This window comes from Meles meles, chromosome 4 (assembly GCF_922984935.1).
Source record: "Meles meles chromosome 4, mMelMel3.1 paternal haplotype, whole genome shotgun sequence".
Classification (NCBI taxonomy): Eukaryota; Metazoa; Chordata; class Mammalia; order Carnivora; family Mustelidae; genus Meles; species Meles meles.
In genome coordinates, this window is record NC_060069.1 from 129,514,180 (window position 1) to 129,537,238 (window position 23,059).

The 23,059-nt window shown below is 35.0% G+C and overlaps 1 protein-coding gene across 1 annotated transcript in view; it reads left to right on the top strand.

The window, feature by feature from the left end:
• GBE1 (1,4-alpha-glucan branching enzyme 1) overlaps window positions 1-23,059 on the top strand; it is a 287,252-nt gene that overhangs the window by 78,201 nt on the left and 185,992 nt on the right. Inside the window, exon 3 of the mRNA XM_046002591.1 lies at window positions 19,505-19,620. Coding sequence (XP_045858547.1) covers window positions 19,505-19,620 — 116 coding nt within the window. The remainder of the gene's footprint in view (window positions 1-19,504; window positions 19,621-23,059) is intronic.

Sequence of the window (23,059 nt, forward strand, 5' to 3'; positions counted from 1 at the left end):
TGGAGCCATGCCAGTTTCCTGCTTGAGGAAAGCCAGAGGAGTAGAGACAGGGGATGGTGCAACTCATCTGTCATCAGGCCTGGCTCCTATATATTAACTTTTTTCTAAGGGTTACAAAGTCAGAAGAGGGGCTTTGTCTCAGATCTGCTCAGACACTTTTTAACTTTATTCTTCTTGGAGAATCAAAACTTTTTTTTAACAGCTAGGTCATGCTGACTCGCACAAAAGTATCTCAGATTAATTGTACATATTAAATCAAAATAGACTCTGTCAAAAGATAAGTCTATTCACTGTAACTTCATTTCCTTTTAGGGATAAAGGGAAAGCTTCTATAGAAAATAGTCCATATTTGTTCTCCTTTTCCCTCCTCTCCACAGGGTGAGGTAATCACAAACTGCAGTCTCCTATAAATATACCATCATTACCCGGAAGGTAATTGCAGCATTATATAGCTGTTAATCTTTTCTCAATGAAGATCGAGATTCATTCACTCTCAGAGGCTTAGTAAGAAAGCAAGGCCATGTGAGGCATTCAGAAAATGGGAGTTCGTTGTTGTTGTGAGCTTCTAGGTTATCCTCATCTGGACTTTATTTTGTTTCACAACTTCATCATGAGCAGGTAAGAAGAGCCTGCTCTGTACAGGGCTATAGAGCAAGCAAGATCAGTTGAAAATGTGCATGTGAGAGCTCCTAGCACAGTGTCTGACATCTTGTACATTCACAATCAATACTTCTTCACTAATTCCGTTTTGCCTTTGTTTGGCATCTTCTGGTTTAAAGGGGAATGTGAACATTATTGTCTAGATGGTCAAAACATGCCCTTGCTGGGTTACTTTTTGAAGCTGTGGACTCTCTAGCGAGGCTCATTGGTGGTGGTATTGTTCCAAATTGAAAGCATAACACTTTTTTTTTTCTATGGAATAAGTAGATGATACCTGGTAAAACCAACTCTTAAATTTCTCCTGGTTAATTCCTTTCTTATAGAATTTGGATTCATCCCTTTACATATTTCAGTATTTTGTTTAGAAGTCACTGAAACAATATTACTAGAGAGTTGAAGATAGAGCCATGGAAAGCTCAATTTAGGGGTCTAAGGATAATGAAGTGGTGAAGGCATGAAAGAAGAAATAGTATGAGGAAAATGAGAAGGGTGTCCTATCATAACACAGAAAGATGAGAGGGCTCTTTAAGGAAGAGATGGATGTATACAGTATTATTGTATTATCTTCATAATATTGAAAATGTAGTGAACACTTAACTGTGCAATAAGTGCTTACTATAGACTTGCATGAAATCTTCCCAGTTTCCCATTGAGGTAGATATTATTACTATCCTCGCAATCCAGGGGAAAACCCTGAGACTTAGACGCTGGAACTCAAAGCTACTAACCTGTGCCAGAGTCAGGATTTCATTCAACCCATTTTTGTCTGCATGCTGTAGCCACTGAGCTAGAGAAGGGTTGAGGCCCACAAGATTTCAGTAAGGTGAGTTCCATTTGTAGCTTTTCTTTGTAGTGGTAGGGAGTTTTACGTAACAGAGAGTTTTTTCTCTATTTTACGGACATGGAAATTCAAAATCAAGAGGTTATATAATCTCTCAAAAGTCACATATCTAGTAAATAATAACTAAAGGTTTGTCTGTAAGTATTCTACATATATTCCATTAAGGCTCTGTTTACCAATAGCATCCCAATTTTGTGCCTTTGAATTACAGATAATTCCTGTGATGTACATCTGATACTCATGTTTATATCTCTAGAAGCTGATTTATACTTTTGGGATATTTTATATCTAAACTTTAAGACATCTGTGTGTGTGTGTGTGTGTGTGTGTGTGTGATTATATACATATATAATACAATATATATGTAAGTAATTAAATGGTTTACATTTTTTACCTTTGAGTTGTGAGAAAAATTCAAAGTGGACTGACTTGAAAGAGAACTCATATATTTAATTTCTTTTCATTTTTATCAAAGTATTTGAAGAATCAAACTTTGTATTATTAAGATTAGATCTGTTTTGAACCTTGGCTACCACTTTTCAAATCTAAACTTATCTACCACATACAGTTTCACTGGATTGTTCCTGTTGCATGAGTGTCACCTTTCAAAGTGATTTTGAAACTAATCTTGAAGGAAACTTCCAGAAATTTTTTTTGTTGGATGACACAACCTGATAATGAATTGAATATGGTGGACAAAGGAAAGGCAAGGGAACATTACAGAACATATAACATTCAATATTGTGTCATTTATTTTAAAATATACACAAGCATACACAGCACACACACATAACTTTTTGTTTCTACAAATAAAAAATAAATATATTTATACATATGTGTATGTATGTATGAAGTATGTATGAATGTATTGGAGTGTGTGTGTGTGTGTATGTGTGTGTGTGAAGTAGGTATTGAAGAACATGACTTTTGAATATACTATCATAGGGGAAGGAAAGGGTCTTGGGGAGGTGGTTAGTTGAGTTATTTTGTCAGACTTAATCACATTTAAAACTATTATATTGTCTACTATAGGAAAACAGGACAACAGAGAATCACAGATGATTCTCATAGATGAATCTCAGATTTAATCACAGATGATCATAAAAACAGTGGTATTGTTTAAAATTATTATTGGGCGACTCTTATGGAATATTTTGGAGGTATTCAGTTAGGATAGGATAAGTAGTAATGATAAAAAAGAAAATGAATTATTAGAAAATTTTTAGTACATACCTCAAGATGAATAATATCACTATTATAGTTTAAAATGCATATTAAGTAGAACTATAAAATAATGAGTAGTTTTGGTAACTAATGCACACATCAATTTTCTGCTATGTGCCTGCTCCTCTACTAGAGCTGGAGAGATACCTGCTTTATTACTCTTTAGTTGTTTTTTTGTTTCTAGCTCTTATTGTCTACTTGATTGATAGTGCTACACCTGAGATCCAGTTCATTCATTTCTTTGGGAATCTTAATAAGAGACTTAGAACTGAAGGGAGGTACATATGACTCTCACTGGTGTTGAGTGTCCACTGAGTATCAGAGAACTTGAGTCTACATAGTCTCAGGTAGGTCAACAGTGTCTATAACTGAGAATATCTCCTTACTGTGTTCAGTAGAGACCAGGGGCAGGTATAGAGAAAAAAGATAGTTCTCTCTCTCCAGAACATCAGATTCAAAGGATTTGTGCAATGAGCAAATGGCCAATAATCAAGAGAAGATGAAGGGAACTTGGAGCTTAGTTCACTAACCCTCCAGTGATGGGGCAGAGTGTTAATAGGATAAGAAGGCAGAGCCGTGCAGCCTCTGTTAGGAGGTGGTTAAAAGTGATGGAAACATTTTAATGATTTTGTTTCAAATTTTAGAGTTTCTGAATCTGTTCAGTCCAGTAGTTAAGAAAAACATGCTTATTCACTTTGTTTGACTTTAGATAAATGGCTGTTAAATTAGAAGCCAGAAAACCTGGTAATTATAAGTGGTTTCAATGTGCTTTATTTTAATGGAATTGCCTTAATGGAAGTCAGATTTATTCTTGAACATGTTAAACCTCCATATAACTTGCCAGTATTTTCCTGAAATTGGCTCTCTGATTTCTGAAATGGGAGTGGGGAAAGATGTGAAAATTGATGGCCTCAAGCTTTTTAAAATCCAAATTGAAACTTGTACTACAAAGAGAGAAGTTTAACCTGAGAGTTTATGCCTATATCAGCATGACACAGAGCAGCAATTGAAGTTTTCTTACACCCCACAGATCTAATAAACACATTGGTTCATTTAAAAGTGATTCAATTTTCTTGGATTTGGGATTTCAGAAAAGAAGGAGCATCGCCTAATGAATTATGTGCTATATGCGTTTTAAATGTAGAAATCACACATAGAGGTCTATTTTAGATGCTACTTGTATGTAGATAGGGATAATTAAGCATTTTGTAAATCTTTAGATTAACAGTTTATTGAACATTTTAGAAAATCAGCTTTGAGTGGTGATACTTTTTTTTTTTTTAAAGTAAGCTCTGTGCCCACTATTGTGGCTTGAACTCATGGCCCCTAGATCAAGAGTCGCACGCTGTACTGTCTGAGCCAGTCAGGTGTCCCTTGGGTCATAATAATTATATAAATTAGATTACTTATGTATTTGTATATTGTATTACATGTAATATATGCACACACTTTTAAAACTTAGAGTTTTGTAACTTTTTTCCCTTTATGTATATATTACATATAATTAATACATTATTAATACTACCATTCATAAGAAGGTATTCTTCTGAAATGTTTATGTATTATATAAATTACACATAATAGCTTTAGAATTTAGTACATAAAAGAGAAAATCAAGATATCTCTTAAAATACAAGTAAATACAGTCATGTTTCTTTTAATTAATATAATTTTGCTTTTAAGTTAAGTCTACATAATTTAGTTACTGATGCATATTAATTGAAAAGGTTAATGAAAAGGAATTATCTAAATTTTTGTGCTTCTTAATCATTTATATTACTAAATATAGAGATAATTTTTTATAATCTTAGTATATAATGAAATCTTATTAAAGAGATACTGTTTATTATGCTCACAAAACTAAAAAGAAATGATTTTTTTGTTTTCTTCTTTACTGAATTTCCAGTTGCCTAGTTATCTTATGAATTTAGTTTGGTATAAAAAGTTGAAACTTATTCTTTCATTAAAAAGTTGTTACGTACTTATCATGTGGGAGGTACTATACTAGGTGTTGCCGTACAAAGATAGATGAAACTTGATTGTGACCCTTAGAAAGCTTAGAGTAAAAAAAACAAATCAACACAGACACATGTAATACGTACTGTAATAGATATAGATTAGGCTACTCGTGAGATGTTCAGAGGGGTAGTGCTCACTCTTACGTGGTGCACAAGTCAGCTGTGGTCATAGTAACGCTGTGTACCACACTATCTCAAACTTCATATGTAACAACAGTAGCATTTTTTTTCTCACTCATGTATTTATGCATTTGCTAGGGGGGCTCTGGTCTGTAGAGGTCTAGGTATACTTAGGGAAAATGATGAGGTAGAAATCAAGATTTTTTTGGTGGGGGATGAGGCTGCTGATGAGGGATAGGGCAATTGTTGCAAAGCATTATCAAAACTCATTGTCTAAAAGGTGCAAAGAAAAAGAAAGTACAAAGATTGTTATAGCAGCAATTCCATGTTCTAGACTCCATGACGCAAATTATTCCAGACTGAGTGAGACCTCTAGATCCATGATGCCTCTGACATGACTTGGTTTCTTTAATGTCTGCTCCAACCTCTCCAAACCCTGTCTTCCTGAAAGTTTTTTTCTTCTCAAACCTTCTACCATACTTGCCCTGTAAATCTGCATCAAATTGTCCAGTATCTCTGCTCCTGTACAGCTTCTAGGCCCCGTGAGGAAAAACCACACAGCCATATGTACTGCTGCTTCTGTGGACTCGTGGTCGTCAACGCTCCACAGAAACCATTTGTACACCTCCCAGCATGGTCTTCCTTACATCCTCCATAGGAGCTATTTAGTTTCACTGCCTCTTCTGAATCCCTCATTTCACTGCCTCCTCATTCTCCCTTAGTGCAAGACTTGTTCTTACTTTTCAGAGAAAGTAGAAGCCAGCAGAAAGGAGAAGCGGAAATTTTCCTTTTCTCTAAACCATTTTCCCTAAACCATTTCCCTAAAGAGATCATTCATCCTTCCCACATGCTTTTAACAGGTAGTAAAAGAAATTGATGTCATGAATCCGTACATTGAATCCCTCTTTCTTTTCTTCTTTAGTGTGGTGGATCTGTTTACCTCTTTTTCTCCCATCAGCTTCTCCTTCTGCTGCTTCCTTTCTCTTGGCATACAAAGTTTTTTCACATCTTTTCTTCCTTAAATATAGTGGAAAACTAAAGACAATTCCTTCCTTAATTCTTCTTGATCAGATTTCTAGAATGATATTGTAGTTCATTAGTTACCAAACCTATGTGTGCACAACAAAAAATTAGGGAGCTTTATTAAAGTGCAGTCCCATTCCTGGATCTGACTCAAAGATGTGGGATGGGGTCTGTTGATTTCTAACTCTTAAAAGAAACCTTGTTGGTTAAGTATCTGACTCTTCATTTCTGCTCATGTCATGGTATTGGGGTCACGAGATCAAGGTGCATGTCTGTCTCTGGCCTGGGTGTGGAGCCTTTTGGGATTCTCTGTCTTTCTTCTAACCCCTCCCCACCTCCATGCTCAGCGGCTTGCTCTCTCTCTCTTTTCTCTCCCTCTCATAAATAAATCAGTAAGTAAATAAATAAATGTGTTTTAAAAGCAGCCATGTTGGGGAACTCTGGTCATAAATGGATATGTACTGGCAGAAGTAACACTATTAGTATATGAATAAGGTTACAAAACTGTAAGTTAAGAGAGTATGTATATACACATGCTTTATATGTAATTCATATTGTGGGAACACATATGCATGTGCATATAAATACATGTATAGCTAAAAAAACTTTATACTAAGGTATTAATGTAGAGGGAGTTGGGTTTATGAGTGCTTTCTTTAATTGCATTTTTTTGGATTTTATTCTACACAGAATACACATTTCTTTTCTAGTAAGAAAAAAGTAGAGAAATAATAGTACCCTCGTGCGCATGTGTTCCTCCATTAAGCCTCCCATTCCCTCAAATTAGGCATCTTTTCTGTAGTACTTAACTGCAGTCATAGATTGTGTTGACCATTTCTAGTCCTTTTGAATTCTCTTTTTCTCTTACTTTCATTTTCCCTGTCCTGTTTCAGTAACCACCCGTGCAAGAAATTATCACTGTCACCTCTAATAACCAAACACCGGTTCTTACCAATTTTAACATTGAAATAGCTTTCAAATGCATTCTTTTCCTTCCCTATCTGTACTGTTGTGATGTAAGAGAGCCAAGTAAGGTGGGTCTCACTGACCCCCAAGCAGGAGTGACCAGGCGTTTCAAATGCCACTGAGAGCTCCTGTAAGTTGAAGTCTGAAAAAAACAATTGGGATTGGAAAGTTGGAGGTCTTCACCGATGAACTTTGCCAGAGCATTTCAGGAACATTTTAGGGGGATGAAGAAGTAGAGGAAGTGGAGATAATAGCCAAAAAATTGGGCTGTCAGTGACAGGAGAAAGCGAGTGCCTTGCACCAAAAGGGAGGGTTTTCTTCATTGTCGTTGATGTTACTTGAGAATTAGCAAGTGTGTCAATTCGTTGGATTTGATTGCTGAGTAACAAGTCTATAGAAAGAGAATGTTTGAAAACCTCAGAACATGAACAAATAATTAAAAACTGACAAAACGGAATAGTGGAATCAAGAAGTTAGCCTTGAACAAGAGAGAGAGAAAGGGGAAAAAATAACCCTTTTCTACAGACTAAAGGGAAGGAGGTAAAGATGGCTGCTGGTATCGATTTGTAGGTTTGAAAGCAGAAAACTGAGGGAGTTCTTGCCTGATGGCTCTAGTTTTCTCTGTGAACTTGAAAACGAAGCTTTCTGCGCTAAGAAAGGGCGTATATGTGTTTACCTCTCTGTGCATGCACAGACGCTACTCAGTAGAAGGGTTCATTTTTTATTGTTCTCTCTCTTTTCCCCTCTCTCTTTTTGTCTCGCTCAGTCTCTTTCTCCTTCCCTCCTTTTGTCTCTCTTTCTCTCTCTGTCTTGTTGTCACTCTCTTTTTTTACTTTTGTGGTTGTCAGCCATATAGCTATACACCAAGGGTGATGATGGGATTATTGTTGACAGTTAAGGTTGAGTGTCTAGGGAGCATCCTGAATCCCATGCTCTATCAGTTGCTTGGCTGGGAATGGTGACTTGGTTGGGCACTGGGGTCCAGAGTGCCCCACATTTAACAGACTAATGCAGCTCTTTCTCTAGTGTAACTGCCACAGACCTGCCCAACAGCTTCAAGGCTTGCAAACATTTACAGTAAGCCTTTTATTAATGAAAAAATCCACATGCAGAATTTATTTCCTAAAACATAAGATTCCAGAAGAATAGCCTTTATTTGTAGTGCAGACATAAACCTAGTTAAGAGCCCAATGTGTGTTATGTACATTTCTAATGTAGAGAGATGCTGGACTGGGTCCAGACAGTTTATGTATGTTGTGCAGGAGAAGAGTACGTAGAGACAGAAGCAGGAGTCAGACCATCATGGATTCAAATCCTGGCTCTGTCACTTAATAGCTGTGGGAATTTGGCTTTATTGTTCTCCCTCTTTGAGCTTGTTTCCTCATCCATCAAATGAAATCTGTATTACTTTGTAGGACTTTTGAGATAATTGAGTTAGATATTGAATGTCAGGCTCTGAGGACAATCCATAACTACTGTTGCTGCCATCAGTGTCACCAAGTCATCCTGTTTTTTGTTAATGTAATGACTTTTATTACTTCTTCTATCACCATAAAACTCTTCGTTCCTGTGTCATATGAGACAGCCTCTGCTTAAACCATTTTTTTAAGAGAGTGGGTTTTGTGATAGTTTTATAGATTTACTTTCTTTATAGGACTCTTCCACAGTCCAGCGTAAGTTCTGATGCTGCTAACATCATCAGCAGCAGCTATGTTTATGTTGGTAATCACACATAAATCTACTGCTAGTCTGGGCTCCAGAAGAAGATATCCTTTTTTTTTGCTTAAAAGCCTGTTTTCCCCCATCTTCTTTTTTTTTTTTTTTTAAAGATTTTATTTATTTATTTGGCAGAGAGAGATCACAAGGAGGCAGAGAGGCAGGCAGAGAGAGAGGGGAGGGGGGAAGCAGGTTCCCTGCTGAGCAGAGAGCCTGATGCAGGCTCCATCCCAGGACTCTGGGATTATGACCTGACCTGAAGGCAGAGCCTTTAACCCACTGAGCCACCCAGGCACCCCTTCCCCCATCTTCTAATACAGTTAAGTTGTTCTACCTTTGCAAAGCCTTGAAACATTTAATCATTTTCTCTTCAAAGAAGTCTTAAGGTGTCCAACTTGACTCTTTTTTCTCCTTATTGACCAAGCTATCTTCTCAGCATTAAATTTTTATATATGTCTCCCTACGTGGTCTTTTCCTTTATGGTTATCTCTGATACAATCTGATTTTAGTGTACGGCAAAAAGCTCAATAGGAATGAACAGATAAAGGCTATCTGCCCTTTAAAATATTTATTTTTATTTTTTAACAGCTTTATTGAGGTAGAATTCACTTACTATACAACTTAACTATTTAAAGAATACAATTCCATGGTTTTTAGCATATTAAAAATAGTGTTGTACAGCCATAGTTACAATCAATTTCAGAAAATTTTCATCACCCCAAAAGAAACCCTGTACCCTACAACTATCACCTTGCAATCCTCCCATCCCTCCCCTAGCCCTAACTTAATATAACTTAGGCAACCATAACTTAATATAAATTTGCCTATCCTGGATATTTCATATAAATGTAGTTATATGTGGTCTTTTATGATTGGCTTCATATGCTTGGTGTAGTGTTTTCAAGGTTCCATGTTGTAGCATGTATCAGTACTTCATGCCTTTTTATGGTTGAGTAATATTCTACTATATGGATATGCAAAATTTTCTTTATCCATTTATTAATTAATGGACATGTATGTGTTTACCTTTGACTGTCATGAGTAATGCTGCTATGAACATTCATATACAAGTTTTTGTATGGACATATGTTTTTATTTCTCTCGGGTATATAACTAGGAATGGAATTGTTGAGTCAAATAGTAACTTTATCTTCGACTATATCTTTAGCTTTTTGAGGAACTTCAGACTGCTTTTCAAGGTGGCTGCACAGTTTTACCTTTCTACCAGCAGTAAGTGAGGTTTCCAATTTACCCACAGTGTCACCAATAAGTATTATTCATCTTTTTGACTGTTGTCATCTCATTGTAAATGAATTGATAGTTCATTGTGGTTTTGATTTGCATTTTCCTACTGACTAATGAGGTTGAACATCTTTACATGTGCTTATTGGCTATTTTACATTTTCCTTGTAGAAAGTTCTATTCAGATCCTTTACTCATTTTAAAAATTTGGTTGTCTATTAGTAAGTTGTAAATGTTCTTTGTGTATTCTAGACTTAAGTCTCTTATCAGATTTATGATTTAGAAATATTTTATCCCATTTTGTAAATTGTCTTCACTTTCTTGATAGTGTCCTTTGACATAGAAAATTTTAAATTTTGGAGAAGTCTAATATTTTGGTTTTTTTCTTTATTATTGTGATGTCTATTTAAGAATTGGATCATGAAGATGTACCCTTGTGTTTTCTTCTGTGAGCATTATCATTTTAGCTTTTACATTTAAGTCTTTTTTTAAAAAAAGATTTTATTTATTTATTTGAGAGAGAGAGAGAGAAAGAAAGAGTGGGAAGACAGGGACAAGCAGACTCTATACTGAATACAGAGCCAGACACAGGGCTCAAATGCACAGCCCTGAGATCAAGACCTAAGCTGAAATCAAGAGTCAAGAGTTGAGGCTCAATTGAATGAGCCACCCAGGCACCCCTACATATTAGTCTTTGATTCATTTTGAGTTGATTTTGTACATGTTTTGAAGTAGGGGTCCAGATATATTCTATTGTATGTAGAGATGCAGTTGTCCTAGTACTATCTATTGAAAAGACTTTTCTTTCCCCATTGAATGATCTTGGTCACCTTTGTCAAAAATCACTTGATCATAGACACCTGGTTTGTCACTTCGCTAGACATATTAGAAAATACTATTTTACTTTCATTGGTATACTTTTGTAAGTAGCTGTAGGGTTAGGAGGGAGACTTGTATAATTGCTTTCCTGGTTGCTGTAGACCTCTGTCATGCATCCACCCCAGGGGCCAGTTCAGGTAGAATAGCTTAAGTTGAAAGATTGTGTTGTGTAGAGAAGAGTTTCTAAACTCAAATCTGTGCTGAAGCCAGGAAAGTCAGAAATGGGTTAAATTGCGATCCATAGTTATATAGCATATAAGTGTAAGCTGGAGTGTGGGCTCTAAGAGAGCCTCCCTACTTAGCTCGAGATATTTCTGGACATGGAAGGATACGGCTCAACATACTGGTGGGTTAAAACATAATCAAGGGCCATTCTTGGCCCACAGGATGATGTTGCTGCCTCTGATGATTTATTGTATTGCATTATACCTTTATCCCATTCTTTCCCTTTCCTATTTTGTCTTTTCTGTGTTCTTTCTAAGCAAATATTGTACCACTTCCTAGCTTTAACTATTAATTTCCCCCTGCTTCACTGTCACTTAAAGATTATAAAATAAAAGGATGGTCAAATCCAGACCAAAAACAAACCAAGGTAAAATGGCATAAAAATCAATAACAGAAGTCACAGCAAAGATAAATGCCATTATCCTTATGTCCCAAATAATACTTTATTTTGGTCAAGTATAGATGGCAAGAATTGCTAGAAATTGGATAGATTTTCAGACCTAGTTGCCATGATAGAATTTAGTATACTCTTAACTTGTGCTGAATCAAGTAAACTAAAAATAAATGGAGAATTTAAAACAAATTACATATTTTTCAAAAGTGTGAAATATCTACAAAGGTAGATCATATATCAGAACACTTTTTAGGACTGAGTTTTGAGTAGCAGGCTCTGGATAGAACAATAAATGGTGAGGAGTGGCCAGCTAGGAAGGGCCACTTCAGGCAGAGCAACCTTGCTTTCTCATGTTTTTGTAGTTTCCATGCTGGAGTTTCCATAAAATCTATTTGGAGATAACTGAATGGTTTATACTATTAAAAATAGATAGAAATATGTAAAAATAGAGATAAAGTTTGTTTTATAGTCTTTTGGCCTGCTATAACAATGCTATGGACTGGGTGGCTTATAAACAACAGAAATTTATTTCTTACAGTTCTGGATGCTAGGGAGTTCAAGATCAAGGCACCAGCAGATTTGGTGTTTGGTGAGGATCCATTTCCTGGTTCATAGACAACAGCCTTTTTTCTGTCTCCTCACATGGTGGAAAGGATCAGAGATCTAGCTGGGGTCTCCTTTGTAAGGGCACTAACCCCATTGATGAGGGCTCTACCATCATGATCTAATTACCTTCCATAGGCTCAAAATATCATCACATAGGCTCATTTATTTCAGTTTCTATTTTAAGGGATTTTTTTTCTTATTTCTACATTTCTGACAATCAGCTTTTTAATTGTATGAATTGTTCCTAATTGTATGAATTGACTAGTCTAAAGTGAAAATATAACAAGGTGCAATCCTAAACTACTAATCTATGTTATTTCTCCCCTATATACATAATCATTTCTATTCATTTTGGGGGGTTATATTTTCATGCTACTTAAAATCACAAAACTACATCTATTCATTTGTTATCTCCTTTCATAAAACATACCATACTATAAATACTATTCCTGTAATAAAGAAACATGGTTAATCCTAATTAAGTCACATTTGCTACATGTGTTTTGATCATGGAGCCCTTTTCTTCCATGCATGCCTTCAAAAACAGTTCAGTAAATGAAGCTCTAGATTATTTGATTCGTTCTCTAATTTCTAGAAAGCTACATTTTACAGGACTGAACATTGTTCTTTATAATATCAAGATATTAGTATTCACTTGGTCCTGAAGTTAGAGGCATTCTGATTTTATTAGAATGTTTTTGAAAAGCACAGGTAGCCTTCACTAATGTGTGTTGAGAGAATTTCCCCCAAGAAATAATGCTGGAGGTCTCAGTAAGATTATCCCCAGGGTACCAGCTGCTAGCAGAAATTGAAGAATGATAGTTCCCAGGCATCCAATTAAAGGAAAGAATTATCTGGAGAAAAAAAAAAAGGACGTCAAAAAATCAAAAGGATATATCTCAGAAAGGACTACTGCCTTCCACCCAAAAAGGCTGTGTGGTCCTCCCATAATCCTAGGTAGGGATAATGACACAGGAGATTTCAGTTATGAATATTATGATTTCTTGTGAACAGAGCAAATGCTTTCTTGGTATGAGAGAAGTCCTCCAAACTTCCATTTGGCAAGCTAACTTTGCATAGATGTATATAAATGCCACATGATATGAAGCTTGAAATAAATAACACAGAATAATGAAGAAGGGTATTTAGTTGCTTTGAGGAGGTGATACTCCAAGTATTTAACAACTGTTATAACATAAGGGACACCTACTCAGATAGAAAGTGACTGAAATGTGCCATACAGGCCAGTAGTGGCCTTACATTGTTAGCCTTATCTGCTGCCTTCACCAGGGATCCGTGTCCCTGCTGGGGAAGTCTGCAGGGGTTAGCCCGAGTGTGGACCATGTTCTTCAGCGCACTAGCATCCGCATCAGAGGTGTAAGACTCTACATAGTAAGTTGGACCGATTTCAGCCATACATAAAGGAATTTTATATGAAACTCAGGAACTCTACAGAAATGAGGTGGCTAAGAGCTGATGAAGAGAAATACTTTACTGTGAGTTAAAGAGTTTGGGATATTTGAAGGAGGTTGACATTTAAGAATTTTATGTGAGGATTATTACATTAGAAAAAGAAAGGTTGTTGGGTTTGAGATAAATATAGAGTCTGTTCTCCTGATGCAGTGACCTTAAGTTAATGTTTGATGGCCTCTACCGAATGTATGTTTGCAGTTCATATTAAACTGTGCATACACATTGTTTGTTTTCCATATCTCGATTTGAATTTTGTCTGCTGGTCTTGAGTCTATGGACAAATAGAATCTTTTGCATTACCAAATATGATGATATATTTTAGCCTATTAATAACATACCTATTAACATGTTTGCTTTAAAAATGTGTCAGGTCATCATAACTTGATAAATATTGAATGTCTTAGAAAATGTTGTAATAAAATAATTTATGCTAGCAGAAAACATGATCTTAAAACTTGACCAAAATTAGAATAAGTAAACACATTGTTTTGGGTGTTCCTAACTCTTGAACCTGGCGATGTCTACATTATGGTAAGAAATGAGGCATAGAAAGGGAATTAAGGTAATATGTTAACATTTTAAAACTTTAATATTTTGTAAATAAAAGAGTTCAAATTTCTATTCACAATCTGTCAGCGATCAGTGGCGCAAACATTTTAACCAAGTGATTGCTTAATGAGAATATTCTAGAAAATATTATCTATAGATATGAATAAGTACATTAAATAATGGTCTTAATATATGTTATCTTTTCATGTTCAAATTTGTCAAATTTTGTTCCCTTACATTAATACATTCCAGCTCCTTTATACATTATATCTGTTCTATAATCTTTATCTCACTTGTCATCCTCTGGGCTTTATAACCCTATTCTTCCCAAATTCTAAATCCTGCATGTCATGTGAGTAATGGTGACCTTGAAAGATTATGAAAGATATTTCTTATTTCAGAATTTCCCTTGACCTGTTGATTTAGGGCATTATTTGGTAGTCCATAAATCTAATTTAATTTAGAAAATCACTCTCAAAGCTAGGAGTAGAGAATACCTGAACATACCTATTGAGCCAGCAGTTGTCTTTAGTATGGTCCCTAAGCCAGTGGCATCAACACCACCTGAGAACTTTTTAGAAATACAAATTATTAGTCCATACTTGAGATCTATTGAACCAGACTCTGAGGGTGGAGTAGCAGCAATCTGTTTTAATAAGCTCAGGTGATTCTGGTATGAGCTAAAGTTTGAGAACCACTGAACTGCAGAACTCTCAGTGTTAGTTCTGTACTGGATAGAGAAGCGAACAATTGTCCCATGTGGTAATGGTGCTATTTTTGGTCCTATCCTGAGGCCTACATAGGGATATTAACTATTTGCATTAAGTACTTAAATAAAGTTAATGCTATCTTGTGTACTCAGAATGTAAGTCATACAAGGTTAAAATGAAAAATGTTTGGGTAATCTGGTTCCAAACGTATCTCTTCAGATCTACTCTAGTAGATACTATTCTAGTATGGCCTAGAATCATTTATCATTATTGTTATTGTTATTATTTTCAGTTGTGTTAAGAATAAAGTCTCATGACTTATTTCACAAGACAAAAATTTCCCTAAATTTTGTCTTTCAACTTCTTATTTTGCCTTTCATATTTTTATGAAGCAAATTCTATTTACAAATAAAATACTCAATTTTATTTATGGGGCACCTCTGTGGCTCAGTTGGTTAAGCATCTGCCTTCCACTCAGGTCATGATCCCAGGGTTTTACAGGTTTACAGGTTTACAGGTTTACAGGTTTACAGGTTTACAAATAAAATACTCAATTTTATTTATGGGGCACCTCTGTGGCTCAGTTGGTTAAGCATCTGCCTTCCACTCAGGTCATGATCCCAGGGTCCTGGGATGGAGCCCCAGGTCAGGCTCACTGCTCAGTGGGGTGTTTTCCTCTCCCTCTCCCTCAGCCCTTCCCCTTTTGCTTGTGCTTTCTCTCTTTCTCACTCTCTCTCTCAAATAAATAAATAAAATCTTTAAAAAAACAAAATTTTTATACTGGTCATTTGATGTTAAATATTTGCTTATTTATTTTTAATTGTGTACTTTCACAAGTGGTTCCTGAAGTTATGCCTACATGTACCTTAATTTTGGTTCCTTCTTTCTTAACTAAGTGTTTAATGTTAAGTTTATAAGAACAGGTCCAAATCCATTTTTTTAAATGATTCTGTTTCTGGGCCTTAGATATATTTATACCCTGGAGAAAATCTCATCTTTTGAGTCATTTTAGAAAACCCATTTTACAAGAAACAATCTTACATCTGCATGCTGTACTGTGGAAGTGGGAATTTTTATTGGTGTCCATGTGTCCAATAGAAAAAAGCAACATTATTTAATAAAGGAAGTTGAGTGAGGAAAATTCAGGGGTAACATTAACTGAAAAAGAGTCAAGGAGATGACAGACTGGTAGTGATGTGGCTGAAGAGGAATTTGCATGGGATGACAATTTTTTAATGAAAAAAATCTTAATTTGTTTCATGCATGTATGCCTTGTAAACCTTCTTCTCCCTTTCTCATATGAAATCTTTAGATATATTCTACGTCACGTAGAATGTGGATAAATCCACATGGAATGGATTTTCTTGAGGGTGCATATGTGAAGATCTTCTAGATTTTGCTAGATTTTGCTTTCAAGGGTGTGGTTTAGGAAGAAAAATGTAACTGCAGTAAAAGTAAACACCTGAGTTTCCACGAGTAGGAGGTAAGAGGGGTAATAATAAAAGGAAAAAAAATTACAGTGTGGAATTTCAAATCATCAACATATGCTTTAGGGGACTTGGAACCCTAAGATTTTATAAAAAGGAAAATGTGATTCAGTAAGAGTATTTTCTTTATACAAATATTAATACTTGTTTAAATAGACCTTAAAACTCAAGCGACTGCAAGTTGAAGAACTAGTTAAACTGATATTCAATCAGTAATATTCAAAAGCATATTCATTTTTCCATTACTGAAAACAGCTTTTAAATAAATCTGCATATGTAAATAACCCATATAGTTGAAGATTCACTTGCAAAGTAATAAAATCCTATTTATAGTTGAGTTTTTAGTGAATTTGTATTATAAATTTATTCATTTTGGTGCACTCTGACTCAATTTAACCTTTTCTTGAGATGGTTACTGTCTCTTTGAACACTAATTTTGAGTTTGGCATTGAGCAGGGCCGATATTAAGCATTCAGTTCATATTTAATGAATGAATGAATGAACTAATGAACTGTACCCTTTATTTTCAGATCTAACTAACCAGGAAAAGATCTGTCACTTGTCTTAAGTTTATTAATTGTCTTAACTGATTAGCTTAAAAAGAAATTCAGTAAATGTATGAAGTGTTACAGTATTTAAATGTTATTTCAAGATTTTTTTTTTTCTTTCTGATTATGCTCTCAATTCTTTGCTTTGGTAAAGGTATGTCACCCTGTATGTAGGTCAATATTTTTGAGATTTTAGAAGCAGGAACATGTAAGGACACGAGCCTGTTGTTTTTTAATATAAACCACTTCAGACATTTTCAGATTGTCTTCACGATGAAGAGTAGGGAAATGTTTAGAAGGATCTTTATTTCTTTATTTAAATATTGTCTCTTACACTCACTCTGTCCCCAACATTCAGAGTGTCTGGAGGTAAAGATCCTCAGTACTGATGGGGTGAAAGAGTTGGTGTGGAAAGAAGGAAATCATGGCATAAAATAAGCCTTCTGATGCTTTTCTTACTTCATCTGCTAAGACTCTAATGTCAATGCCATACAGTGCATGGCGTCATAGTGCTGCTCAATTATTTGTAGAACTATGGGATATTTTAGGCATAAACAATAAGAAATAATGTAATAAGCATCTCTCCATACACCACCTACCTTAAGATATATTACAGATATTATTGAAACGTCCTATGTTAATTTTTCTTTATCCAGTGGAAATCACCCATGGAATTTGATGTTTAACATTCTCATTTTTCTTCTAATATTTTTACTATGTGCATAGGTATCCATAAGTGTTATATAGTACTCTTTTGCATATGTTTGAACTTTGTATAAATGATATTCTTCCATACCCTTTTAAAATTAACATTCATGCTTTAGCTATTTGCATATATATATATATATTTGTTCTTTAGTTTGTATTATCGTATAGCAGTCCATTGTTTAATTATACCAAAACCTATTTACTCATTTTGTGTCTGACTTACATTTTAATCGCTTTCATTTTTTGCTATTACAAACGGTTCTTCACTGAGCATTTGCGAATGCTGTCTTGTGCACATTTGTCAGAATTTCTCCAGGCTATTACCTTGGGGGAGGATTGTTGGGCTTTCCCGGGAATGTATCTTCAACTTTGCTATACAATGCCAAGTTGTTTTACTAATTTATATTCTCAATTGCTGTGTTATTTTATAATCCTTGCTAACTACCTGATATTTTCAGGCTCTTAAGTTTTGCTAATCCAGTGGGTGGTAAATGGAGTCTCACTGTTTTTTTAATTTGTGTTTCCCTAATCACAGTGAGTTTGGGCATTATTACATGCTCTTTGGCCATTCGTGTGTCCTCCGCTGATGTCTTTGTCCTTTTTCTGTTGTTGTTGTTGTTGTTTTTTCTTCATTTTTGGGTCATTTTTTTCATATATTTTGGATGTTCTTTCTTGGTATATTCATTTTAAGTGTATTCTCACAATTGGTTGTTTGTCTTTTCATTCTGTCTATCCATCCATCTATCTGTGAAGATAAATTTATAATTTTACTGGTCAAATTTGTCAGGCTTGTTCCTAGTTTTTATTTTTATATTTTGTTTATTTATTTATTTTATTTATTTTAAGAATTTTATTTATTTGAGAGAGAGAGAGAGAATTAGAAAGAGAGAGAGAGAGCTCATGAGTGGGGTGAGGCGTAGAGTGAAAGGGAGAAGCAGATGCCCTGCTGAACAGGGAGCACAATGTGGGACTTGATCGTGGGACTCCAGGATCATGACCTGAGCTGAAGGCACTTGCTTAACCAACTGAGCCACCCAGGTGCCCTGTATCTTGTTTAAAAAATACTTTTTATACCTGAGATTATTTCCCTGTATTTTCTTGTAAACATTTTACAGTTTTGCCTATCATATTTAAGCATCAGTCTGTGCTCAGATGATTCTTAGGTATAGTATTAGGTAGAGATTTCTTTCTTCCTTCCTCCCTCCCTCCCTCTCTCTCTCTCTTTCTTTTCTTCTTTCATGAGGATAGCCAGTTGTCACAGCACTTCTTATTAAAGTGTGTCCTTTACTTACTGATTTTGTTTTCCTGTGTGCATGGGTCTGTTCTTCATTTTGGCTTTCTTCTGAGATCTGTGATATCTACCTTTCCTTTGCCTCCTATCGGTTATAACCTTCCACCTTTCTTGCTTGTGGCATTTCTTTAGGTTTTTTTTTTTTTTTTTTAAAGATTTTATTTATTTATTTGACAGACAGAGATCACAAGTAGGCAGAGAGGCAGGCAGAGAGAGAGAGGGGAAAGCAGGCTCCCTGCCGAGCAGAGAGCCCGATGTGGGGCTCAATCCCAGGACCCTGGGATCATGACCTGAGCTGAAGGCAGAGGAATTAACTCACTGAGCCACCCAGGCGCCCCGCATTTCTTTAGGTTTTTAACTCAGTTCTATCATACACTTGTAGATTTGGATAAATGAAATGTGATTTTAATTATTTTTCATCATTTTTTCTACCATGAGATATATCGTATCTAATCACCAAGAATACATTTCTGTTTTTTCATATTAACTCCAATTGTTGATGGTGTTTCTACAAAAGGGCCCATCATTTTCTATTACAATCTGTTTATTGATAGACATATTGGAATTGAAAGGACAATTGAAAATGTTGTAATTTTTAATTTTAAGTTGCAAAAGGCAAACTTCAAATATATTTCTTAAAAATAAATGTAAAATAACCTGCTTTTTCTAAATGGCTAGAGTATTTTACTTAACACCCTAGAAAACTTAACATTTTTTAGGCAATTTGATTCTGTACAAGAAGGCAACATATTATGCTTTGCTTGAAATTCATGAAGTATTAGTCATACCATGCTATTGTTAACTAATCTTCTTTATTTTTTTAGATGATTGGAATCCATTTTCGTACCCATATAAAAAACTGGATTATGGAAAGTGGGAGCTTTATATCCCACCAAAGAAGAATAAATCTCTACTTGTACCTCATGGATCCAAATTAAAGGTACTTTTTACCTTCCTGTTTTGATATGAACTTGTTTTCTTTTTGTTTCATTTTCAAAGTTTGATTTAAAATATTAGAATATAAACTGATACATGATAATTATGGGAAAAATAGTCAAATGTTTAAACAGAGAAAAATTTAAGAGACATCATTAATAAATTGTGTTATATTGGGACTGTTGGTAAGGTACTGAACTTATTAATTGTATTAATAACTTTGGAAACTTTATGTAAGGAGGGATTGAGTAATTGCAGAAGTCTAGCTTGAAAAACACACAGTTTAATAGAAAAATGAAACCTATCTTCAAATCAGCAAATGTGGAGAGAATTTTTATCTATAAAGAGAGTCTCGATAAAATTGGTTTTGTGGGGGCACCTGGGTGGCTTAGTCAGTTAAGTGTCTGTCCTCAGCTCAGGTCATGATCCCAAGACCCTGGGATTGAGCCCCATGTCTGACTCCCTACTCACTGGGGAGTCTGCTTCTCCTCCCTCTGCCACTCTGCATGCCCTCTGTGTGTGCTCTCTCTGTTTCTCTCTCTCAAATAAATAAAGTCTTAAAAAAAATTGATTTTGTGATGAGTTACATAAATGGGCAATTGTGCGTTGGAGAACCATGCATTTTAGGGACATGATTTTCCTGGTTATTCTTCTTTCTGGTCTTTAACATTAAGAGTCTCATGTTAAATTAAGCCTGCTTGGATTACCTCGGGGCCTTCCTGTCAGAGGAAGGCTGAGTGTGCTTCACATGCCCTCTGCTTTGGCTAACCATATGTTTCTGTGTTCAGGGTTTACAGAGCCCATATAGCAGCCTCTCTTGTCTCCTCAAGGGAGGCTTGAAGGATGGGTCCAACAGCCTGGTTTATAGATTTCAGGCATTTGATTATATGAAAGGTTATCTAAATCCTCTAACATTTACTTGATTTTATCTAGTGCTCATAAAATTATGTAATATTTCCGTGTCTCCTTATTTCTTTCCCTCTTTTGAACATAATGATTATATTCAAAGCATTTATCATGATAAATCCTGTGACTGAATTATTATTTTCATTGGTATTTGTTGTATAACATTTTTAACTGAGTTACTTAAAATAAAACCAAAATGTATTGTATTTGTATGGTTGTTTTGCAGGTCTCTTGTTTTATTTTGTTTTATAAATAATGAAATTTTACATATATCAGAGAATGACTGAAATACTGCCACACATAATATAGTTACCAGAAGAGCATATTGTCTGGAATAAAGACACATTTTGACATGGGACGGCAGCCAAGGCTCTTAATTTATTGTGAATATGACAAAAAAATAGCTACAGTATACAATAAGAGGGATTTATGTTTAATATAAGTAATACCTTTCCAAGTTAGTATAAACTCCATGAGATCAGGGGCCTATCCTGTTTTGTTTCCTAATATTGTCTATTCTCAATTCTTAGAGCAGGGCTTGGCACAGAGTAGACACTCGAGAAGTATTTATCAACTATTAATGCCATTTTTAGGCCAGTCTTTGATAGAATAAGCCAAAGAACTTGATTCTTCTGTAGTTTATGTGACCAGATTTTAGGAACCTGTGAGGCAAGGCAACTGTTCTCATACTGCTTTCTTTCTTTTTTGCTTTGTTTATTTTTAAAGATTTTATTTATTTATTTAAGACAGGGCCAGGGGCGGGGGAGGGACGGTACACAAGCAGGGGGAGTGGGAGAGGGATAAGTAGGCTCTTTGCTAAGCAGGGAGCTTGATGTGCAGCTGGATCCAGGACCCTGGGATCATGACCTGAGATAAAGGCAGATGTTTAACGACTGAGCCACCTAGGCGCCTCCTCTTTAGGCCTTATGGCCATTTGTTCTGTTTTGTTTTTTGTTTTTACCATTTTATTTATTTTTTCAGTGTAACAGTATTCATTCTTCCATTTGCGACGACGTGGATGTTTTTTGTTTTTAAACTAAACTTACTAATTAAAAAAAAATTTTTTTTTTTACCCTTTAAAATTTGTTTGCCATCTTAAATTAGAAAAATTTATGAGCTCTGACACCTTACCAACTTGTGTTAAATGGTGATTAAATTTTCACAGGTTGTTTTTATATAGGGGGAAAGTGATCACCAGGAATGAATGATTATTGATATATACAGGGAATAATGATAAACATTTGCCTCTCCCATCCAACTCCAAGTCCTTTATACTTTCTGCTATGATCTGAATATTTGTATTCTCCAAAAAAAAGGTGTGTTGAAATCCTAATGCTTGATGTGATGTTGCTAGTGGGAGGGGGTTTGGAGGTGCTTAAGTCACCAAGGTATAGCCCTCTGATTGGGATTAGTGCCTTTATAAAAGGGGCTCCAGAGAGATCCCTAGTCCTTCCGTCACGTGAAGATACAGGAAGAAGAATCTGCAGTCCTGAAGAGGGCCCTTCCCCAACCAGGTTGGTCCTGATCTCAAACTTCCAATTTCCAGAACTGCGAGAATTAGATTTCTGTTGGGTGTAAGCCATCCAGTCTGTAGTATTTGCTGTAGCAGCCCAAACAGATTAAGATGTTTTGTACACTATGTTATATTTCTTTTAAAAATTTGACTTAGATGAGATGAAATGATCCTATGATTTAAAAAAAAAAAGTAGCTTTTCTTTCACTTGACTTTGAAAATCAATGTCTAACATAAAATGAGTGTTTAGTATCAAGTAAACTGTTGTATAATCATTCTTCATTATTATTCTCTAAAAATTTCTGTGAGGTTAAATAACTAGAAATTTAGGCCCAAAATATTATTCATAGTGTTTAGATATTTCAAATGTTGAGGAAACATTTAGATGCTATTAATATGGTGATATCATTAATTTTTCATTTATGGGAAATAATGTATCAGATTTTCTTTGAGGGAGGGGTTAAATTCTTTATAAAAAAAATAACAACTAACTTGAGATTTTTGGCCTTTCGATTTGAAGTTATCCCTAGATAGTCTATCTCGGTAATTAAAAATCTTATTTTAAATTGAACTTGAAAATTTATTTCAGTTCACAAGGGATTGACCTTTTAACTCACCTGAGGATATTTCTCTTATGAATTATCTGGTAACCACTGACAAAAAAAGAAATGTTATCTACCATTGAGATAATAGCTTTGTTTTCTCTGTAAAACATTTTCAATTGAATAATTTGTGGAAGAAAATACCTCACTGCTTATGTGGTCATATAAATGTCTCCTTTTTTATGTTATTATACCAAATAGAACATATTTAAAAAAACACTATAGTAAGGTGAATTAAACATTCAATACTATAGAAATTTAAAGAAAGAAGACTACATTCCTGAAGGAAAATGAGACATATTTATTCAAGCTTTAATACTTTTTCTTCCTGGATACTTAGCCAAACTAATGTATCTAAAGGTAATTGTGTTGTCATTATTCATTATTTTAAAATATACATCTTTAATAGCATTGTTATATTT